This window comes from Malus sylvestris, chromosome 4, assembly GCF_916048215.2.
Source record: "Malus sylvestris chromosome 4, drMalSylv7.2, whole genome shotgun sequence".
Classification (NCBI taxonomy): domain Eukaryota; kingdom Viridiplantae; phylum Streptophyta; class Magnoliopsida; order Rosales; family Rosaceae; genus Malus; species Malus sylvestris.
The window spans coordinates 28,671,661-28,695,284 of NC_062263.1; the positions used below are offsets into that span (position 1 = coordinate 28,671,661).

General features: G+C 35.8%; 2 protein-coding genes across 2 annotated transcripts; one reads left to right on the top strand and one right to left on the bottom strand.

Annotated features, from left to right (window-relative positions):
* Positions 1-592: 592 nt before the first annotated feature.
* Positions 593-5,425, bottom strand: LOC126619378 (sodium/hydrogen exchanger 2-like). The gene is made up of 15 exons (XM_050287734.1): positions 4,976-5,425; positions 4,370-4,737; positions 4,134-4,252; positions 3,529-3,626; positions 3,357-3,416; positions 3,234-3,280; positions 2,954-3,148; positions 2,803-2,849; positions 2,632-2,698; positions 2,421-2,521; positions 2,206-2,307; positions 1,956-2,094; positions 1,791-1,853; positions 1,577-1,660; positions 593-1,311 (listed from the first exon to the last, which is right to left on the bottom strand). The coding sequence occupies exons 2-15, from the start codon at positions 4,544-4,546 to the stop codon at positions 982-984; spliced, it is 1,629 nt and encodes a 542-aa protein (XP_050143691.1). The 5' UTR covers positions 4,547-4,737; positions 4,976-5,425; the 3' UTR covers positions 593-981.
* Positions 5,426-12,327: 6,902 nt separating this feature from the next.
* Positions 12,328-21,505, top strand: LOC126619511 (uncharacterized). The gene is made up of 15 exons (XM_050287905.1): positions 12,328-12,579; positions 13,173-13,403; positions 13,880-14,194; positions 15,022-15,129; positions 15,217-15,406; positions 16,238-16,500; positions 17,076-17,205; positions 17,701-17,780; positions 18,530-18,778; positions 18,865-18,941; positions 19,247-19,338; positions 19,805-19,887; positions 20,357-20,425; positions 20,686-20,811; positions 21,189-21,505. Exons 1-15 carry the CDS (start codon positions 12,445-12,447, stop codon positions 21,237-21,239), a joined length of 2,199 nt encoding a protein of 732 aa, XP_050143862.1. The 5' UTR covers positions 12,328-12,444; the 3' UTR covers positions 21,240-21,505.
* The last annotated feature ends 2,119 nt before the right edge of the window (positions 21,506-23,624 follow it).

A 23,624-nucleotide genomic window follows, 5' to 3' on the forward strand; every position in this document is an offset into this window, starting at 1 on the left:
AGAGGAACCAGAATCAAATTCGTATGCTTTTTGTTTATTAAACTGTTTGGAATCAGAGTATGAATGTTTTCATCATCTGACAAATAATACATGTACTATTTTCATCTTGTATTTTACTAACTATGGTGTATCGATGCTCAGTGTTTGAAATTTCTTCGATACGGTCGATATTTTAAAAAATATCAAAAAAATAAAAGAAAAAAATACGGTCTATATCAAAGAAACTCTTAAATATCCAATAAAGTCCACATATTTTATCGATATATTTTGACACATCAGTTAAATATAAAAAAAAACTCTTTTATTTCGTCTAAATCAGTGTTTGATACTCTCTACAATTTCATTTTAAATTTTCATATTTTTTAGTAAATTTCCACCGAAAACAACCAATATCAATATCTGTCGATATTTCTGATATTTACATATCAATATTATCAATATCCGTCAATATTTCTGACATTTACATATCAATATTATCGTTGATCTAACATTTACATATCAATATTTTTAACGATAACCGACATTTTAAACACTGACTATGAATATTAATTTTCAAGGCACTTAACAATAAAATGGATTCAACGCATGTTAATTTGCAGAAACAAAAAGCAAACATTACAATTAATGTCGGAAACAAAACATTATTACATTACATTGAGCTCTCAGATTCAACCGATGTGTTTGTGACAAGAGACAACCCCAATCCGGTGATTAGAGCAAATAAAAGAACAGGCTATACAAAATACACAGTAGATCGAAACAAAATACACATAGATTATGGTACACTTCTACCTTTCACAAGCTATAACATATATCACATGCTCAGTGGGTTCGAGTAGAGAGATTTTTCATTATAACAGGAACACAAGTGGTACACCGCATGTTTTAACAGAAGTAGTGGGAAATTTTATTGTTTAAGTTATTAACTTTTTAGCACACATATCCCACCATTTATATAGTGACACATGGTGTACCACCCTCTCATTGCCACTGAACGTTGTTGTCCCGTTCAGTTGGTGACCCGGGAACAAAGGGAACAAAACCCCGGCCTCCAAACACTGGACGCATGAATGCGTTGTCAAACTTACGCCAATAGCGATGGACTGTGTGCGTTGGAGTTGTCAGAAGATCGCGTAAGCTGGCCGGCCGTCGAAAATCTTGGCCAACAAGATCATCTACAGAATCCTGCCCTAGAAGTGGAACAATGACTGATTTTGGAGAGGTTGGTTCTGACGACAACATGCTGGTTGTTTGTTTTGGTGAATGAGGCAGCAAGAACCTTATAAGAGGTTTCGTCATCAATCCGAAAACCTGAACAAAGTCCAATGACACGTTGGAACCACCGCAAATATGATAAAAGATTAAGCATGATAGAACTACTAAACTTCTGCTAGACCACAAAAACCCAGTCAGCCAATTCTCCGAGAAACGAATAAATCTTTAGCAGACTACGTGCACAATTATTCGTACGAAAACAGGATCAATGAGGAAATAAAAACGTGCACAAGTTCCATGATTAACCAAGGATGGTTTAAGACAATGCTAGAATACACAGAATCCAGAGTAGATGTCTTACCACTGTGCTGACAAGAACAACAGTTATCGTGCTAGTGATCATGATTGCATTTGCTCGCAACTGCGTGTGGCCTGACCTTGTAAACTGCATTCAATGAAAAACTGTATTAGATCCTTTCCTTCTCGTAGTATAGGAATCGGTGTATATGTTCCCATGGAATGCCAATTTTTACTTTTCTCTATGACCAGCAGGTTGTAAGCAATATATAACTTGCCTGATTGTAAGCAAGTGCCATAGACACAGCACCTCTCATGAGACCAGCCCACCATATTATAACCTGCAGGAAGAAAAAAAAATGTTGGTTTAATTTGATCGTTCACTGTATCTGAAGGAAAAGGAAAAGAAAAAAGTAGCGTCGCTGAAGGAACAGAGTGCTTACTTGCTGCCGGAGGCTAATTTTATCATGTTGGTTTTTCTTTGTTAAGTTCGACAAGAATGATAGGGGGAAAATGAAAGCTGCTCTTCCAAGCATAATAAGACCTAGCAGTATTGAACTCACTGCCACTGATGTTCCAGGACTGCGAATGCAAAGTCAAGCACCACATGTAAATCCACTGAAACTGGTATAAGTCGCCGTGTTATGAACATTTATGTACAGTGTTCAAACATTATCTGTAACAAGGACATACCTGTCACTTACAAATCTCCACTTTTCAATGTCCAAGGCATCCATACCAACATAAAGGAAGATAAATGTTTCGGCAAGAAATGACAAGGTTGCGAAAGCATGCCTGTAAAAACGTGTAGAAAAATTGAGATCATTAGTTAAACGACCTATTAAACTGTGTCCTAAACAGGACCGTTACATTCAAATGGCTGGGAGGTAATATCCAAGAAGCCATACTTGGTCGTAACTCTTGAACTCTCCGTCACATTGTGCCAAGTGTAATGCGACATCACGATCCCACAAAAGAACACAGTGAGAATGCCACTCAAATAGAATAACTGCAACACACATCAAATATGTCATTACTATAGTTTTTATACGACCAAAGCAATACAATCTAACTACACACTTGAAGCCGGTAAGAAGGGAAAGCAGAAGAGAAGCTTACTTCAGCCAGTATATATGACAAGTATGCCATGAGCATCATAAGAGCAACCTCACGATCCGTAGAGTGCCTGAACGATGTTACAAACCAGGTTGTGTCAGTAAAAATATCTACTCTACTTGGTTGCTGAGTGCACAACGCATAACTTGAATATATAAATTAATAACCATATACCTTCCAAAATAAAGCTTTTTGATAATGTAAGCACTAAGCAGCCCTGCCTACAAGAGACAGAAGTTATACTAAGGTACAAAAAGGAAGGGGGAACAATACAAAAATAGCACACTTGTATATATGGACACGCAGAAAAGAGAGAGGGACTTACAAACACTCCTAGCATAGTGCTTGCGAAAAACAAATATAAGAAGTTGCCCATAAAGTGCAAAGCAATACTGGAATCAATGTGGGTGAGATCAAAGCTCTGAATAGCATTGAAAAGGACCACAGATGTCGCATCGTTAACGACACCCTCCCCAAATACAAGACTGTAAAGTAAAGGTGTCTCATCCTGATTGAGCACCTGAACAATTGGGTAACAAACTTAGTGTAGACCTATTCGTATTTTACTTGTTTGAAAACGCATGCAACATGGATATATGACACACCTGCAACGTGCAAACAGAATCCGTTGCAGCAAATATTGCACCGATTGCTACAAATAGGAAATTAAAATAGTTAGAACACAGATAGATCCAAAGACACAAATGGAACAAAGAAAGTGATAATACCAAGGAAGTCCCCCAACTCCAGAGTTCCAATGTCCAACTTCTTAAAGAATTGTGTAGCACCTGAATCAAGCAAAGACAAAGTAAGTTAACTGTTAAAATTTGAGTATAGCTCATAAGTGATAACCTCACTATGCACATCGGGGAAACATCATGTGTGGAGTTACGAGCATACCTAATGATATGATAGTGCAGGATACTAATGTACCAATAGCACCAAACATTACAATGGTCATGAAGTTAACAAAGAACTGCTTCTTTTTCACCTGAAACCTGATACACATAGCAAAGACCAAAACATGAATTCTAAGCTCGGAGAAGAAAAAGGCGATCAATTACCTACCAATATGAGATTAACCAACACAAAATTGGAAACTTCGATACAAAAAGAGAATTGGTGTTCTGCTTGCAAGATGGAAATAGGCACCACTGATTTAAGTTTTCAAAGATAGAACGGGATCTTGAGACCTTCATAAACCATAATATCTCAATACTCATGCTATCTTGCAGCGTAAGTTATTTTCAGTCTTGTAGTGCTATCATAAGCTACTACTACTCCATTTTTGTGACATATAAAACAAAAATCCTAGAAAAAACATCTCGTAGAAAACTATCATCTTTTGATAGAAAAGACGACACAATAAGTAATATGCAACCTATATTATTTTAGCAGAAAACATCAACCCATAAATAGAAGTAGAAAGAGCAAAACAACCATGAACTATACACCACTGTATAACCATACATGCCAGAAAATATACAAACAGAGAAAAATCTCACCCAGCATTGAAAATAATAGGCGGCAAGAGGTATATAAAGAAAAGATCTTCACTGAAAACCAAAAGATGCGAGCTTTTTCCTCTACTGATCAGAAGAATAACTACCCCGGTGCAAACCCCCTACAAACGAACCACACAAAATCGATCACAATTTGTCAAAACACACCAATGGCATAATTCAAATTTTTTTTTCCTTATGTTCTGTTTCATTTAAGCAGTAACTAAGCAAACACTCACAATCAAAAGGGCGGTGATCGACTCATTCACCCATCGATTCTCCTCGAGAAGATGACCGATCACAATACAAGCTAAAAGGAGCGCCACAAATAGGTTCATCGAAACCACGGAGGAGTGGTCCGAAGTGGATAGATTTTGTAACTTTGAGATCATCATGCTCAAATGTGCAACAGCCATTGTAGCCACCTTCTCGAATAAGTTACACAGCCGAAATATATAACAAGCTAATTTAACAATCTTTCAACAGAAAACACAAAAGACTGAGATTTCCTTTCAAGCTTCGAATTCGCAGAATCTTGGAATATGCGGAATCTATCTCTCCGAACTGCCCATCTCAATGACCTTCGATATCATAAACCTTATGAACTCTGCATTAAAACAAAAAAGCACACAGCTTTTGGAATGCTAAAACTTACAAATGAATTGTTTGGTTGCTGAGAAATTTGAGAAAATGCAGGAAAGCAACTACTTTGACAATGTTTTCGAATTCAAACGACACAAAGCAGCTGACTTTCCATCGGTTTCCTCCATTTTCTCGGCATCCAAACACAGAAAATAGAAAATTCAAAACACCCATCTGTCCAAAATTCCTGACAAAATGCTTACCAGGGAGGTTCGAAGAACATGCATAGTAGGAAAAATTCAAACTCCGCCTGGCGAATTGTGAAAAACGGTAAATACAGCTCGTGATTCCGGATCAAAGGGTCTAAAGTTCACGCAGAAAGAAAGAGTTCCAACAGAGGAAGCTGGAACTCAATTTCTGCTCCAAAATTCTCTGCAAAACCCCAAAACGCACCGTACTGCAGCTGCAAATGCGAGGTTTTCCAAGCTCAAAAAATGAAAAGAAGATTGATTTTGCTGAATTCAAACCAAAACAATCGAAATTTTCCGAGAAAATGGAGGAAAACGAAGGAAAGTGAGAAAATTTTGATAAATAATTGAGAGATATGGAGATTGGAAGCCTCTGGAAACAGCGAGAAAACGAGAGAGAAACTGTGGACTTATAAATGGAAGAAAAGTTTTAGAGAGAGAAAGAGAGGGAAGAGAGAGAGAGAGAGAGAGAGAGAGAAGCGTGTGTGCTTTTAACACATGATCAACAGAGAGGAGAGAAAACGAAACAGGGAAGGAGGCGATATCTAATCCGATGAGGCCGGTGTAGCGGAATGTGGCGGGTAGTGTGGATCTGGACCGTTGGTTTTGTGATTTAAAATGAACGGGTGGCTGGGGGTGCTTCAGTGCTTAAATTGCCGTTGAGGAAGCTCACAGACGCCGAAATTAGATAAAGACACCAAAAATCAGCCACTCGCGTCGCTGTTTGCCTTGTGAAAAAACTGTATTCTTGGAAAAATAAATATTTCAAAAGTAAAATTTAGGACGAGTTTGGTATCTTATTTAAAAAAATTATTTTTTTAACATAATTTTTATGAATATTTTCTGAAAATAATTTTTTTAATACTTAAAATCTTATTTGGTATGAGATTTAAAAATATTTTTAAATCTTAAAACTTATACTGGACAAAGATATTCAAACAAAGAGGATCATAGGAGAGGGAGAAAGATGAGAGATGGGGAAAGAAAGCAAGAGAGGATCAGACGAGTGAGGAGGAAAGATAAAAAGTCTATATGATTTTTGTTCGAGCAATTACCGAAAGCGAAATGCTAAAATGAATCTCTCGAGAATTGAACTTTTTATTGACTCTCTGTCATCTCATTAAAATCTTAATATGAACTTTTTATTGACTCTTTATCATCTCATTAAAATCCTACTATTGAGACAGAGTATTCTTAACATTTCACTTGTCGTAGCTCAAGCAAATTAATAATTAATAGAAAACGACATATTTGTGTAAAGTTTAATGAAAAGGTCTTAAATCTCCTTGAATTTTGGATTTCATGATCATAAATTACTTGTGGCTTGACAAAAAATGAAAATCATAAATTACCTGTGAAGTCACGAAAGTCCTTTTTCATGAAAAGTGCGGGATGCATAATGAGCATAAAAAGTGCATCGGATCATGAACTCCTCTACGTTAGAATGAATTAAGATTACATATCAAGTTAGACGTATATTTTTTTTTAACAAACGATATTCTTTATATTAAGAGATAGAGAGCGGGCTAAGTCACATAATCAATTAGTAATAATATAGTTCAAATTCGTTTTTAACGAGAATAAAAAAAACAATTAGACGTACATTTTAAGAAAAAAATCATGTTCAAAGAAAAATAACAAATTTAACTAAATATTTTAGGATAGGACACAAATTTAATTGCATTGTGGATCCATTACTAGATAAAAGATATTGAAGATTACCATGTTGTCCTACGCGTATTTTTTTTTATAGGATTTTAAAATATTTCTTAAAGTCCGGGGTAGACTCTATGATTTAGGATTTTGAAAGATCTGTCAAGGTTTAGAGTTCATAAATTTTGGTTTAGGGGTTTCTTTTATTTTATTTTTTATTTTTTTTAGTACATAGATATTTTTGCATTAAGATGAGGGAGAGTTTGGCAAGGCCACATAATGAGTAGTCTAATTTAGTATTAAATTCGTCATTTACGAGATTCGAATATAAGACATTTCACTTTCAAGTGAAGATGAATATTACCAGACCGTAATACTGAATGGTTATGAGATGAGCTTTGTGTGTAGGGTGTAGATTGCCCAAAATCTATGATTTAAATCCTACGGCCTATGGGATTAACGTAATGAATTTTGTCATTTGAAAAATGTTACGTTGCGTGATAATCACAATTCATCAGAGAGCATAATGACTTATATGACCTTTATACATCAAAGTGCTTTTTACCAAAACATTCTCAAAGCATGCTCTAAAAACTTAATCGTGTGGACAAGTAAGAAATCACTCAAGTAATCCGTTCGAATTGAGGGTAATTTGATTCATGCCACAAATCATTTTTCCAACTTTTCCTTATCACGTTTAGGACTCTTTGATTAATGCAGTTATGTAAGTGTATTTGTATTTAGCAAGAGTCAATATCCATGTTTTATTGTACAAAATGGTTGCACAAAATTAGTAGCCATAAGCGCTTATCAAATAGACATTTAAAAGTGCTTTTAAAATGATTGAAAGTGATTTTGGTGAAAATATTTTTGAAACTAATCCTCAATTGAAATTCAATTGGATCATAAGAAAACACTTTAAGTACACATTGCAATAATTTTTTTTAAAAACACTTAAAAAGTGTTTGCGGAACTCAAAATTAATTTCATAAACAATGTTAGTTATTTTAAAAACATTTTCAACCGAACCCGTGTTACTAGCCAGAAGGCCTTATGACTATTAATTTTGTTTGGGTATACATAAGGATTTGGAATTCGCAAAAATGATTGCACAAGAAAAGGAGTAGAGACAAGAGTAGTCGAACGAAATAAGCGATCATCCCAATCCAAATGTAGTAAAAGAAAAGTTTAGTGGATAATTATGTATTTGTATTAACCACGTGGTGCGGCTGCATTAGTCATATATCTAATCCTTTTTATGAATATCTTAGGGTTAGCCACTGAGAGAAGCACTTTCTTGATGACTAATCAATGTTATTTGCGTACGTAATCGTAGCCACATTTGTTAGAATAAATGTGTTATTCTTTGCATATGAATTTGGAATCGTTTTTTTTGCAGTGTATAACAGCACATCTGGCTAAGCTGGCTCTGGCCAAAGTTGGTCCCTGAATCCAACTTCTTCCAACAGTATTCTCTCCGGATTTTTATGGTAAGTATTCCGGTGATCCAAAAATTATGTCCGTTCATCTTATATCGTGCGGTTAGTTTTTATCATGTATCGTTTATATTTAATTTTAAATAAAAGTATTTAAAATGATTTATGATTGCACAATGTACGATAAACGAATATGATTCACGAATCCTTAAAATTCTCACAAAGAGGATCCGAATTCCAACTTCTTAGACGTTGATGTGAATAATCAAGCAACTCTTTTTTTTTTCTTTTTCGGTATTTGGTTGTGTTTCTCTTTGCCTTTGCTTCTTATTATTTTCGACAACAGATTCTAATTGTGTTTTATTTGAGTTTTTCTTCTATGTACCACCGTATAACATGGATCCAATTTTAAATTGTCCAATGCTTTTACTATGACCGAATAATAAAAGAAAGCCTTCCGTTATTACACCGAATGTCATACAATAGAGGATGACGGAACTTAATGAAAGGAATAGAGAAGAGAGACTTAAGTGAAAGTGAAGTGGTAGAGCCTATCGACATTTCCAACTACCGATTGATCAGAGGAGAAACATCGTAATTCAGACATCCAGTTGTTTTTTATTTGAATTATGCATGAAGGTTGTAGTTTTTTGCAAGATAAACAAAAGCACTCTTTCTTAAGAGTGCTACTAATAATTATCAACAATATTTTGAGGTTGGAGAGATTATTCAGTAGGCTGAAAATTCGACTCTCGGTATACCAAATGTCATAAGACAAGTGACTGATTTTTTATTATTTATTCAAGTGTCTAACTGATGAATGAAGATACATGGCAGTACTACAATGAATGCTGCCATGTCAGCTTATATGGTTGGGAATGGTTGTAATTAGTTAGAATATGTTGGTCAGAATCTGTTAGTGGATAAGGAGGGTTGCTTAGTCACTAAGAAGTAGTTAGCATATAAAAGCTTTACAAAGCTTTTATATGCTAACTACTTCTTAGTGACTAAGCAACCCTCCTTATCCACTAACAGATTATAACTAATTACAACCAACCACAACCATTCCCAACCATATAAGCTGACATGGTAGCAACCATTGTAGTACTGCCATGTGTCTTCATTCATCATCCCCCTCAATCTCGGTTGGGGAACCAAGACAAAGATTGCAACAATGTTTGAAAAATACTGGACTATGTAACCCTTTGGTTAGAATATCAGCTTTTTGTTCCTCAGTTGGTACATATTGAACCAATAAATCCTTCTTCTAAACCTTTTCTTGAACAAAATGAAAGTATGTGTCGAGATGTTTGATTCTAGTGTGAAAGACAGGATTTGAACACAATGCCAGTGCTGACAAGTTATCACAGTGTATTAAAGGAGGTTCAGGTAAGAATTGATGTAAATCCCTCAACATATTTAAAATCCAAGTAATGTCTGTAGCGCAATAAGCAATGAATTTATACTCAGCTTCAGTTGAACTTCTTGAAACTGAAGCTTGCTTCTTAGATTGCCACAAGATTGGATTGTGCCCTAGACAGACAATAAATCCAGTGACTGATCTCCTAGTATTGGGATCAGCATCCCAATCTGAATATGAGAAAGCAATAAGTGATTAATCTACACACTGAAAAATTTATCTAGAAGTTGTTTCCTTCCACGTGTTATGTGGGTAGATCTAGATCTGGGTGGGTGGATATATAAAGGCTAATTAAGGCTGAGTCAAGTTGGCCAACTTTAAAAAATAATAGAAAAGTAGGCCAACTTTTGAAACTAACGTATGCATCAGAAAATGCATGCATTATGGCGGGGATCACGTGAAAATGCAACCAGAATAACTATCAATTGTATATTATGTATTTTCTCCTCAATAATGATGTTTTTACGAGCACGGAATTCTGCTGATTTATAATCGATGTTTGTAGAAATGAACAGAAACATACTAGATATTGTTTAAGTAGTAGTCAGAATTTCATATTGATCCCAATATCAAACTCCTCCTGAAGTACATAGAGTTTCACAAAACCATCGAAAATACAGATTACGATGAAATATAATATTCACTACTAATTTGAGATATCTCATAATAATATTTGTATCAAAAACGAAATATCAACTCCAAAAAACTTTATTAAGAACAATATCCGCTAAACCCCCTAAGTTACAATGTTTCGTTCTTACACTTGATATTAGAAAAATGTTTCAACATAGCTGAAAATTGTGGCCTATGCATGAATTATCAGTCTAATAGTCGAAACTTAAAACGGTGTTAAAGATAAAGAGATGTGCGTGGATAGTACCATCCTACTTTTATCTATATTATTACATGACGATGTTAAATTAAACATTTATTATTTTCTTACACATCATATTTGCATGAACAAGAACTAGCCAGCAATCTCTGAAAAGTCGTACCAGCAGCATGAGGCGATGCCACGATCGTATTATAATGCAAACAAAGAAGCTTGGAATCTCAGAGGAAATTTATATTTTAAAAAAGATTTGTTTAACAAATCTTGTAAGAAGAAAATGTATATAATTAACAAGAGATTTGGATGGGCAACAGAAATTAATTGAGATTAATTAGCACAAGACAACGATCACCTGAAGGAAAACAAAATTATGGAAGATGGGAAAGCTCAGTATTTTGTAATTAGTACTAATGAAAGATGTTTCCATTTTTCTTCTTATTTTAATGAATAAATAATTGATGTTTATGGTGATTTAGATGGGATGATTATAAGTTCATTTGAAGTTGCTTTTAAAAATGGCTGAAAAAGTTTTTGATAAAAAAATTGTTAGATCTAATCCTTAATAAAAATGTAATTGAATCATGAAAAAACACTTCAAGTACTTTTGGAAACGAAAAATATTTTTTCTTAATGTTTTGAGTCTTTTAATCGAGCCCAAATTATTGGGTTTGTATCTTGTTGTTCATGCACGCATTGATGCAATGCAAGGTCGTTTTTTTTGGGTCTGCCTTTTATGAGAGATGCATTTTTCTTGTATATACTTTTAAAATAGGTTATAATAATTTTCACTATAAAACCGGGTTATAATAATTTTCTTGTCTATATTTTATAATGGTGTCGAACTCATCATAATTTCAGACACAACTAAAAATTACACGAATACAAAACCTCATGAGTACATGATTGGCATTGACCAAATCATTCACAAAATGTTTATCATTTGTGTACATATAGATCAATTCATATGTGATACAAACACGACACAAATGTACATAAGTAAAACTAAAACAAGAGTGTGATAAGGTTGTGTGAAACCATAATACAAGAGGTTCGATATTTATGTTTGTAGTCACATAGTCAGTGTCATATGATGAGTGGACCTTAGATCAGTTTTAATTTAAAAAGTAATGCAAGGTATATTAAAGTCTGTGGGGGTGGAGTCAAGAAATGGTGGGCTACCCACACACTTCTTTTTATTTCTTACACACCCGTTTTAATTTTTGACCATTAGATCGAATAAATTAAAAAAGATAAAAAAAAATATGTATAAGAAGTAAAAACGGATGTGTGGATAACACCACCCGTCAACAAAATGTAGAATGTGATTAAAAGTTAAAACAAACCCTAACAAAAATAAATAAAAATCATTCAAGATTGATTTTGTTTTTTCTTCATACAATGTGAGCCCGTGCTTGGTCCAGCCTCCATAAGCGGGCCGATCCGGCCCGAAAAACGCACCCGATAACCAAAAGCCCAAAGATAGTTTCGACAATTACTTTGTTTTATTTATCACCGTTTGGATGTGCTACTCTATAAAGTGCTTTTACTCACTAGCACTTTTTATTTATAACACTTTTCAGTAACTCTTCTATGAGGAAGTAGTTTGTTTGTTTGTTTGTTTTTTTTTTTTTTTGGATCAATGAAGAAGTAGTTTGTTGTTTGGCATGCAACCAACTAAAACGCTTTTGTATTGTATATAAGCGTTTTTTTACAATTTTTGACCGTCAATTTGTTCTTTTGTCTCTGGATCCTTTCCACCAAATTCAACTAGTCCGGGATTCGGATCGTTGGATTTTGATTTAACGGCTACAAACATGGGCCTCTTTAAAATTATATAACTATAGCCGTTGGATCAAAATTCAACAGCTTAGATCTCGGACCGGTGGATTTGGTGGAAACGCCAGTTCGTCAAAGAAGAATAAAACGACGGCCACGTGGCCTCTTGTTATTGGGTAAAACAATCTCACGGTGAACGCCGTCAGCGCATAGGAACCGCACCCCTCAATCCACAGTCGAATATTGCTTCTCTCACTCTCTCTGTTTGCACAGTGGGTTTTTTAATTAGGGTTTTTCTAAATTGACAGCTTACAATTCTCTGTTGTTCGATTAATTCATCGGAGTTCATCCGGGGAAGACGACGACAATGGGCGCACAGAAAAAAGGTGCATCTAGGGTTTCAGAGGACCCTGAGGAACTGGCACGTGTCCCCTTGCAGGCCATCCTCTTAGCTGATAGTTTCACCACCAAATTCCGACCCATCACACTCGAACGCCCCAAAGTATATATCTTTCTCTCTCTTTATATCTATAGGCATGCATTATATATATATATGCGTGTGTGCGTGTGTGCGCCTATATCATTTGATTTATATATATGTATTTATGTGTTTTGTTTGACATTTGTGTGTATATATTTACATGAATGTATATATGTAAATGCAATTCAAGTAGTTTATAATGCAGTTTTAGTGGAATGGAAACAAGGGCTTTCGGAAAATTTGCGAAGTTTCGATCTTTTTTTTTTGTTAGTTTTCGATGATAGTTTTGGAAATTCGCAACTAAACAGATGTTATCATGGCTAATTGGGTTAGTATAATGGTCAATTGGTTTAATTGAGCTTAGGGAATGTTGATCACTGTTTCTGCTACTAGGCTGCTGGCTTAAAACTTTTAACATGTTTTCGACTGCTCTTGTTGAACGCTAACACTTGACGGTGAAGCTAGAAAACAAAGAAGGTATTAGAAGTTTTTTGTTTGAATTTTTTGTGTAGAGATGATCTTATAGGTAGTGACATCTGTATGCGCAACAAAGCTATGAATGCAAGTATTCTATGTGCATTGTCATGTTTATTGCTCGTTTCTTTTTTATGAAGGTGCTGTTGCCATTGGTAAATGTCCCGATGATCAATTACACCTTAGCATGGCTTGAGTCAGCTGGCGTTGAGGAGGTTTTTGTTTTTTGTTGTGCTCATTCTAAGCAAGTGATTGATTATTTGGAGAGTTCAGAGTGGTTTGCTCAACCCAACTTCACAGTCACAACGATTGAGTCGCATAATTCTGTTAGTGCTGGAGATGCTCTGCGCTTGATATATGAGCGCAACGTGGTATGTTCTTATCTTAACCTTCTTGCATTTCGTTTTCTCTATGTTTCCAAATATACTTAGACTTATATCTATATTCTTCATTTTGAGATAAGATCAATATAGGCATGATGTTTGTGATTTTGAAAAGTGGGAATCCCATTTGAACTAGATCGATGGTACACGACGTGATCCAAGACGTATACTCAGGATATTTTATTTCATTACAAATAGAAAACTTTCCCCCTTTATTCCAAATGACATTATCGCATCAGGTCACTATAATATGGTTAACTTGTACTAGAGTTACTCCACTTTCTCTGAATTTTTTGGATAATGTAATAAAATCTGAGATTTGTAGGGTGTTAGTTTCCCCTTTTGCCGCTACTTCTGTAACTATTTATTTTTAGTGAGGTTAATTTAAACGTATCCTGAATCTTTACAGTTGCAACATTTTTTGTACACTAGAATTTTTATTATTTTCCCTCTTTCCTCTACAGATACATGGAGATTTTGTCCTAATTAGTGGGGACACTGTGAGCAACATGTCACTTACTCAGGTGCTTCAAGAACATAAAGAGAGAAGAAAAAAAGATAGTAATGCTGTGATGACAATAGTTATAAAACGGTCAAAGCCTTCTCAGATCACTCATCAATCTCGACTTGGCACTGATGAGCTGTTTATGGCAACAGATCCTAATACAAAGCAGCTTTTATATTATGAGGACAAGGCAGACGATACAAAAGGATCTATCTATCTCGATAAGTTGTTGATCGCTGAGAACCCTACAATTACTTTACACAATGATAAACAGGTAACATCTCAGCCCTGCCCTTGAAATTTTGTGGTTGTTTATTAATCTCTGTAGAAAGTCTACTTGATCTTTTTGTAGTGATCCTCAATAAATCTTAATTGTTTTACTGTCATCTGGTGAGGTCTTTCATTGTAATGTGCCTGTTGAAGGATCTTGCGGATGTTCGATTACTCTATCAGGTCTACATTTGTACTTACCCCGTAAAATAAATAACCATAATAAAAAGTTGATCTCTGACATGGAATTTGTGTGAATATCAAAACAAAAGAGATTTGAAAAGACTCCTAATTCAGAAATTTAGGACCATTTAGTTTGCAAAATCTCTTTTGCTAATTCTTCCCAAGCATTACCAAATGAGATGAAGCAAAGTAGCCTTATCCATGATTCAAGATTGACCCTGATTGCTTCTGTAATTAATGGAACTGAACCTTGAATCACACCTGTAGGTTTATTTGATTCATCAGTTCACCTGTATTAGGATATTATATTCAGTATAACGCTTATTAGAATCTGTAGTGAGCTGTAGTTTTAGTTTTGGCTCTCATGTTTCTCACTACTCTTGAAGTTAAGGGAAAAAAAAAATTCTTTCCTGTTATTTAGGACTTACAGTTGATAGATTTTTTGAATTCTCTTAGGGTAGAAATGGGTTTAGGGCATGGGTCTCATATTATCAAAAGGCTGTTTTATCTTCTTGGGGCAATGTGGCTGATGATGCCCTTGGTGTGAATCTATTTTGCAGAATCACCATTCACATTTTTATTGTGTTTGTATGGTGTGAATCTATTCTAACAACTATTCCACCAACTTTTTATTGTTAAAATCTGCAGGATTGCCATATTGACATATGCTCTCCTGAAGTCCTCAGCCTTTTCACAGACAATTTTGATTATCAACATCTACGTCGTCACTTTTTGAAGGGATTGCTTCTTGATGATGTATGTCTTGTACTGGACATCTCTTTGTTTATTCTGTGTTTATAGTTTACCTTGCAATTCTTCTAAGGGAACCATCTATCCATTCAGATTATGGGTTACAAAATATTCACTCATGAAATTCACTCGAGTTATGCGGCTAGAATTGACAACTTCCGAAGCTACGATACAGTTAGTAAAGACATAATTCAGAGATGGACTTACCCATTGGTGCCAGATGTGAAGTTTTTTGGGAATTCTTCAATAAAACTGGAAAGACGGGGGATGTATCGAGCATCAGGTAATGTTCAGTATATTGATGTGACATATAAATCGCATATAATTATTTATGTTTTTAATTTACTTTCTTTTGGTTTTGTTTTGTTTTTTTTTGGGGGGGGGGGGGATTACTTAGGGGCAGGGGGAGGGGTTGCTATTGACTGTGGACATCTTGATGAATGTTCTTTAGATATTTAGTGTTCCATCCTGTTTTATTTTTTAAATTATTGTATTCTATCACATTTAACCAACATTCTACAACCGTGGTTTGGTTCCAACTTCCAAGTGATTTTTCACTGTTATGTTGGCTGTCTTCATAATATCATTTGTTGGATAATTGTTCTTTGTGCCAATTCTTCAAATTCGCATCATAAATGCTCTGTGTCATCCTTTCCTACCTTTACGATCTGCCCTTCCCTATCGAAAGTAAGATTTGATCACCTAGTATTTGGTATAATTATAACGTTAAGAGACTTTACGAAGGCCAATGCTTATAAAATAAGTTGACTTTATTTCCTAAGGTCCTTGCATGCATAGATATATTGTGACTTAAGTTAAACTAATACTTGACTTCTAATTATAAGCAGTGAACTTAGAAAAAAAAATAAAAATCCCTTACTCAACTGCTGGAATAACTTGGCCTTTATGTACTAAAGTTAGCATTCACTTGCTGTTTATCCAATAGTTAGTAGCATTTAATAAAATTTTGGAAATTTGTTGGGTGATCTGCTCTGTAAACATAATAATAGCATGCCTGGTTGCTCCTGAAATGGTTGTCTGCTATTGTAAACTTAACCGGTTTTCTATTTTTTTATCTTATTATGTGTGATTTGATAAACTAGCTTCTCTTCAGACATAGGGCTATCACGCTCTGCACAGATTGGGCCTTTTACAGTCATTGGGAGTGGCACCAAGATTGGGAACAACACCAAAATTACAAATTCTGTTATTGGGGAAGGGTGCTCTATTGGATCAAATGTCTCAATAGAAGGCTCCTATATATGGGATAATGCCACCATTGAAGATGGCTGCAAGCTGAGGCATGCTATTGTATGTGATGGAGTGATAATGAAGTCTGGAGCAGTTTTGGAACCTGGTGTAGTTTTGTCTTTCAAGGTACGTGCCTTTAATCCTGTTTTAGCACTATTTCAAACTGTCAAATGTTAGTTCTTCTTTCTTGTCTATATAATGCTCAAAAAGAAAAAACTGACGAAAATTGTACAATACAGATAGTAAGCAGTTTACTGGCCCATATATATAGTTTGAATCTTTTTACAGCGTTATAAATTCATTTGGACTTGTATTCTAGTGCTGATAAGATCTTTAAAATCTGTTGATGTTAAAATTAAGTTCTGAAATCAAAAGATTTATAACTTATATTCCCTTGATGTTAAAATTGTGCCTTGTTATCGTTTGCAAACTCCATGTTTAAATAGCATTTTCAGTTTGCAGTGTATTTGTCATTTCGTCCTGAGAAATACCTGTATTTCTCTCTTTTACTGTTCTTTTGATGTCATGCTCGATATTTTCTTAGAAGGAAATGTGAACCTTTGCCTGCTCAAATTTAGTTTGTCCTTGCAAATTGATCTTTCCTTTTTGTCTGGATTTGTATGAGCCAAATACATACATTTTGCATGTGGTTTTCTGAAGTCTTATCGATCTTAATGTGCTTTTACACTGTTTACCTTCAGGTTGTTATAGGACAAAAATTTATTGTCCCTTCATACTCAAAGGTATCTCGGCTTCAGCAGCCAACTAAGCTAGATAGTGACGATGAGCTGGAGTACGCTGACAATAGCAGCGGGATTGCAGAAATGTCATGTAATGTTTTCAAATTTTGTTCCTAAGCTTCATGTTTGTTCTTGTTGAGTTCTGTTATGTGCAAAAGAATGGCCTTAGCCATGTGCGATACTTTTAAGGCATCTGCTTTTTATTAGTCATATTGCTGCTCTTTAGATACTACAGATAATTAGCAGTAAATTTGTTGGAGTAGGATGATTTACTGGATTCTTTGTTTTATTTTGTGGATGACCATGGTTATTGATTTCCATAACTTTGTAATAAATGTCTCCTAAGTTTCTGGGACATGTCATCCAGATGCAATGAATTTATACTTGTTAATTGTCTATTTGATGAAATTAGTATTGATTTTAGCTTTGTTTGTCTGGATGTAGTAGTGGATATAGCAAATTTTGTTAGGGACAGCTGTCCCGTATTTTTAACCTCATTTAATTCCTTTTGTTTATACTTGTTATTAATGGTAAGAGATGTAATCTTTCTCATTGATATTTATCCTTATCATGTGGTTACCTGCAGCTATCACACCTACTGTGGATAAACTAAATGAGGAAACAACGAACCAACGAATGGAGACACAATGTTGGCCCAAATCTGAGGTTAGCTATGTAGTTTAATTCTGTTCTTGTATTCTCTGTAAATGCAAAAATTGTACAGTAAGTGCACTCAAGCTTTGGTGAACGGCTAAGCTCGTTAAGAGTAGATACTTAGGTTTTGAAGATTTAAGACAAAAAATTAAAAAAAAAAAATTGCTCAGACTAGCATTAATATTATGGGTGTTTGATTATTATACTTCACTCAGACATAGCATTGGATGACACAATCCCTTGAAATCCAGACTGAAAGACGACTATGTGTGGATTTGTGTCTATAAATTAGTTACAATTTAGCTTGCTCACAGCATGGTCCCTCCAATTTATAGGTAAATGTGGGTCAGAAGGGGGAAGGGTGTACATTTTTTCCCCTCATTAGTGTTTAAATGACCCTGAGATAGGGATGCTCCCAAGTGTGAGTATGGTTTGAATTCAAACACTAACAGGGGGAGGGGGGAGAATGAAAATGAATGATCGTTGACTTGAAAGAGCATTTGAAAATAATTCAATGACCACTGTTTGCTTTGACTTTGAACAACACCGATTCCTTTTTTTGCTATGTAAAGAAACTTGTACATTTCTCTTTATAGTGGTAGTGCTTATGCAATGATGAGCTTCAGCATTGTTTTAGTTCCATATTTCCCTCTTGTAAATAATGAGAATATTGTGTCTCACTTGCAATCTTTTATATGTCGTGGACTGTACTGCTGCATTTATCTTGACATTCTCTAATAACAGTTGTTATTGTTGATCAGCTTGGTACTGGTGGGGCTGGTTATGTTTGGTCAATTTGTGAAGGAGGCCACGATGAGGAGTGGAGGCATTCAGTTGCTCCCATTCCTCCTGACAAACTTTTGGAGGCAATACATGCTGCAGATGATGATTTGGAGCATGCTCAAGATGGCAGCTCCCTCCCACCTTCAGGAGAGTTAAAACCTGATTCTAATGATTCTGAAGGTGATGATGGAGAGTTTCGAGATGATTCTGCCTACTTTGAGAGAGAGGTGAACATTGTCAATTAGAATGCTGATGGTAAATACACACATACAAAGTTAAAACCAATCCTCAACAATTTCATTGTTATCTGCAGGTTGAAGCAACCTTTCTAAGAGCTGTGCATGAAAACATACAAGTAGACCACGTCATATTAGAAGTGAATTCACTGAGGTATTCCCTCGGTTTTCCCAATAGAACTCTATCAGTTACTCTTTTCCTTGTTATTGCACCTCCTATTTTTACTTTTCTGAAGGTATGCAAAATGGTCATTCTCTCTTAATATTTCGAGTTGTAGGCACAAACATGTATCTGATGAAACGATGCTAACTTATATTGAATTTTTTTTATTAAACCACTCATGATTACTCGCTTTTGTTAATTTCTTCAATTCTTGCATGACCTTTTATCCATATTTTGTAATGCGTTAGTATGTATGCTTTTGTTATTGATGCTTGCCACTTTTTTGTCCATTGCAGGCTGTCATACAACAAGGTGGCTGCGGACTGTGCTGGAGCTTTATTTTATTCAATGATGAAATTGGCATTAGAAACTCCACATGGTTCACCAGGTAGCTTTTCCCGAACTTGCTATTATCTTCCCAACTTTTCATTCAAAGAAGCTTCTTTATGATTGGAAACTTGTATTAATATACTTTGAGAAATATGCTTCTATTTCCTTGTTTAACAATCGGCATTCTCTGGAAAAGTAAAAAGGAATAATTCAATGAGGTGCCAAAGAAAAGGTGGGTGGTTTGGGTTTTGCAAGGGTTTTTCTCTATTATATGAGTTAAGATCACATTGGGGGTAAGACGTGCATACATGAAGTGGTCAAGGTTTTCTAAGTTTGTTTTACAGCATCCATATCTTAATTGAACAATTACATTGTAATTTTTGCTCAGCTGCAGTGTGAGTGCTATTTTCGTATTACTAACGTTGTTTGTCTTGCTTTGACAAAATAAATAAATAAATAAAATGTTGTTTGTCTTGCTTGTTGACATATGGTCTTAACTAAATCTTGTTCAATTCCTTTCTTAGGTGAATTGGTTCAAGCTACTGTTAACATATTTACAAATTGGAAAAAAATGCTGAAGTCTTACCTAGCAGAAATAGACGAGGAGGTTTGTAGTTGAATCCTTTTCTTTCATGCTTGTATTCGCTTCTTCAACCATTAAACTCTACAATGGTCTCTCGCACTAGTGAGATTAGTTACATGTGAAATGTCCCCTCCCTTCCAAGCTTCTGCAGACGTGCTGATTTCATTTTTATATCTGCATTATTCATTTACTTTCTTAAGCTTTGACGGTAGCGTGTGTGTTCCCTGTGCAGTCATATTAACCTTTGTTTCCATTTGACTTGAACCCCGAGTAGGTCAAATATCCTATCCTATATAAGGCATATTAAGTCCAATTAGTAAATTTTATGTTCACTTTTTCAAGTTAACTGCTGGACACCATGATCCCTTCGTTTTGACGGTTGTTAATGCGATGCTGATTATTCCTGTATAAACTGTGTTGCTAATTTTACCTTTACAGAATTGCGATGCTTATTTTGGTTAGTGTTTTGTACTGAGTATTTTTCAATTTCCAGATTGAAGTGATACTTAGATTTGAAGAAATGTGTGAGTCCTTTAAGGAATTCTCTCCTGTGTTCGACAAGGTATGTCTTCCTACACATGATCATAAACCAAGCATATAGAAATGGTGGATATGTTTCTGCCAAGTGCTTTTGCCAGGCTTTCTTTCTTAAGCAATGAAAAGCTATGGATAAAGCCATCTCAGAAACATTTTTGAATAAACGCTTTGCCAAAGTTAAATGAGATATTTGTTGTAACTTAGCCCTTTTTATTATCCTTAATTTCGTTTGCAATTTTGATCAGTTTTAATTTATTTTCTGACTGTTATAATTTTCTTTTCCAGATATTGCATCAACTGTACGAACTAGAAATTATACAAGAAGAAGCTATTATGAGGTGGGATGCCGAAAAGAAAAATGCAGAGGAAACAGATAGAGTTTATGTCAAGCAATCAGCGGCCTTTATTCAAGTAAGTACTATTATTTGATTTCTGTTCTATTACCTTACGCGATGATTAATAATCATTATATAACATAACGCACGCATGCTGCCATTGCACTAGGTGCAATTATTTATTCTATCAGTTTTGCAAATTCACTCCAGTGGCTGAGCTTTTATAAATGAAATACGTCAAAATTTGACGTAGAAGTCTCTGTTATGTCCATATGCATTCAACATAAGAGAATAGTTCACAATTCGGGTTAATTTATTGAATGAAAAAGAAAAGGTTGATTTCTGGCAACCAAAATTTGATGGCATGAACTTAATGGTGTATCTTTTTTAGTTAAATTTCGCATGATGTTAGCCTTGCTTCACAGCAGTTTCATCTTTTGTGTCTTGTCTCAGTGGTTGAGAGAAGCCGAAGAAGAAGATGAAGATGAAGAAGATGAAGAATAGGGAGCAGGTGATGTACGTAGGTCCAATTTCGTGGCGGATGCTTTAAACGAAGGGGGATGCAATGTTGAACAAGTGTTTTCTGATAATGTTGTATGGTAGAAAGGGAGAGGCTTTGTCTATAGGCCGGAAAATGGGTTTTACAAATTATCATGCACTTTGCATGTGTGTAATTTTTGACAGAAAATTAATAGTAACATTCTGTGTATTTTTACCGTTCAAGGATATTTCTAAGAGCTTCTTTTAAAAAAAAAAAAGGATATTTCTAAGAGCTGGTTTGGTATTGCTGTGCCTTTGGAAAAAAAACAGCTTCTGTTGTGCTTTGAGAATATGCTCATTTTTGCTGCTTCACGTTTTTAGTTTTTTTTTCATCCAAAACTGTGAAAATAAGTTATTTTTAAGTGTTTACCGAATACCTTTTTTAGTTTAGTTTTTTTTATACCCACTTTTCATAAAAGCTTAACCTTTGGAGAGAAGTGTTGGAATCTAAAGGTCTTCGCCTAAGCCGATCAAAGACAGAATATATAGAGTGTAAGTTCAGTGCAAATGGAGGCCAAAACGAGTTAGGGGTGAGGATCGGAGATCAAGAAATACCAAAGAGCGATCGTTTTCGTTACCTAGGATCTATCTTGCAAAAGAACGAAGAATTAGATGGAGATCTCAACCATATAATACAAGCTGGATGGATGAAGTGGAAGAGTGCATCCGACGTGTTGTGTGACCGCCGTATGCCACTGAAGCTCAAGGGAAAATTTTATAGGACGGCGATGCTGTATGGCACAGAATGTTGGGCGGTGAAGCATCAACACGTACACAAAATGGGTGTAGCGGAGATAAGGATGCTTCGTTGGATGTGTGGGCACACGAGAAAGGATAAGATTAGGAATGAGGATATCCGGGGTAAAGTAGGAGTAGCCGAAATTGAAAGAAAGATGAGAGAAAATCGGTTACGATGGTTTGGACATGTGCAAAGAAGGCCTACTGATGTTCCGATTAGAAGATGCGACTATGGGACAGAGGTTCAGGGCCGAAAGGGTAGAGGAAGACCTAGGAAAACTTTGGAAGAAACTCTAAGAAAAGACTTAGAGTACTTGAATCTAACAAAGGACATGACACATGACCGAGCACAATGGCGTTCTAAGATTCATATAGCCGATCCCACTCAGTGACTTGGATTTTCCAAGTCTCCAACCGAGAAGTTTTCCTCACTTAGGAAATTAAGGGAACATTACCTCAACCTACATGCTCCACTCACAAAGCTTCAACAAAAGAAAATTCAAAGAACTTAGCGAAGAAGGCTTTGGTGTATTTAACACAATACGTTGAAATGAAGGAAAGCTTATTTATTGATATCCCCGATAAGCTACAAATTTGTACATATACATAAGTCAAAATCAACAAACAAGAGGGAGCTTTCACAAAGGTTGCTTAGGAGAAGTCTCAGCAGTCGGTAGAGCCCCAGAAAGAGAAGGCACCAGAGGGGGATCATTCGGAGCCTCAGTACTGGACAGAACCCTAGAAGGAGGAGACATCAGAGGTTGGTCATTTGGAGCTTCATTACGCGGTACAACCTCAGAAGACGAAGGCAATAAATGCCTTTGGAACAGACCCACAAATCTCTGATGATCAAGTAAAACCTGACCATCAAATTCCTTCATCTGGTCAAGCTTCCTCTTCATGTTTGTAGCATAGTCATGTGCGAGCCGGTGCAACTGTTTATTCTCATGCTTGAGCCCTCTAATCTCCTGTTTGAGACTCATCACTTCAGCCGCCAATGATTCAACTTGGCGGGTTCGAGCAAATAGGCGTTGGACCATATTAGACACAGAACCTGCACACTGAACACTGAGAGCCAGAGAATCCTTAACAGCTAACTCATCAGACCGTTTGGAAAGGAGTCTGTTATCTTTGGGAGTGAGAATGTTCCTGACCACCACCGCAGCGGTTATATCATTCTTCATCACGGAATTCCCAACGGTAAGAGGACCAGTAGGGGAGACGAAGGATGGGCGCCATATGTTGTCTGGAGAAGGCGGGGCTGCCTCTTCAACAAGGTTTAAGTCAAAACGACGGTTGGAGGGGCCATACATTTTCAAAGGTGTTGAAGAGAGAAGAGGTCGGACAAATCAAGATCTTAGAAGTGCAAGAATGGAGCTTCTACTGGTGGAGATTCAAGTGTGCTTTGGAACTTAATGCCAGCCCCTATAAAAATCTGCACTCGACGGAGCTTCAGAAATCGAAGAGGCGTTTACTTTCTCAAAAGCTGGGCTGCTCAGAGACCACGAGGGTCGATCTCAGAAATCGAAGAGGCGTTTGCTTTCTCAAAAGCTGGGCTGCTCAAAGACCATGAAGGCCGATCTCAGAAATCGAAGAGACGCTTGCTTTCTC

What these genes read in the sequence shown, in the direction of transcription:
- LOC126619378 (XM_050287734.1), bottom strand. Translation starts at nt 4,546, where the DNA reads ATGGCTGTTGCACATTTGAGCATGATGATCTCAAAGTTACAAAATCTA. An exon ending in AAAAAGCTTTATTTTGGAAG is followed by an intron (nt 2,699 to 2,802) that starts GTATATGGTTAT and finishes AACATCGTTCAG; the next exon opens with GCACTCTACGGATCGTGAGG. An exon ending in TGGAGATTTGTAAGTGACAG is followed by an intron (nt 2,095 to 2,205) that starts GTATGTCCTTGT and finishes TTGCATTCGCAG; the next exon opens with TCCTGGAACATCAGTGGCAG.
- LOC126619511 (XM_050287905.1), top strand. Translation starts at nt 12,445, where the DNA reads ATGGGCGCACAGAAAAAAGGTGCATCTAGGGTTTCAGAGGACCCTGAG. An exon ending in GTGTAGTTTTGTCTTTCAAG is followed by an intron (nt 16,501 to 17,075) that starts GTACGTGCCTTT and finishes GTTTACCTTCAG; the next exon opens with GTTGTTATAGGACAAAAATT. An exon ending in TCTCTCCTGTGTTCGACAAG is followed by an intron (nt 20,426 to 20,685) that starts GTATGTCTTCCT and finishes TTTCTTTTCCAG; the next exon opens with ATATTGCATCAACTGTACGA.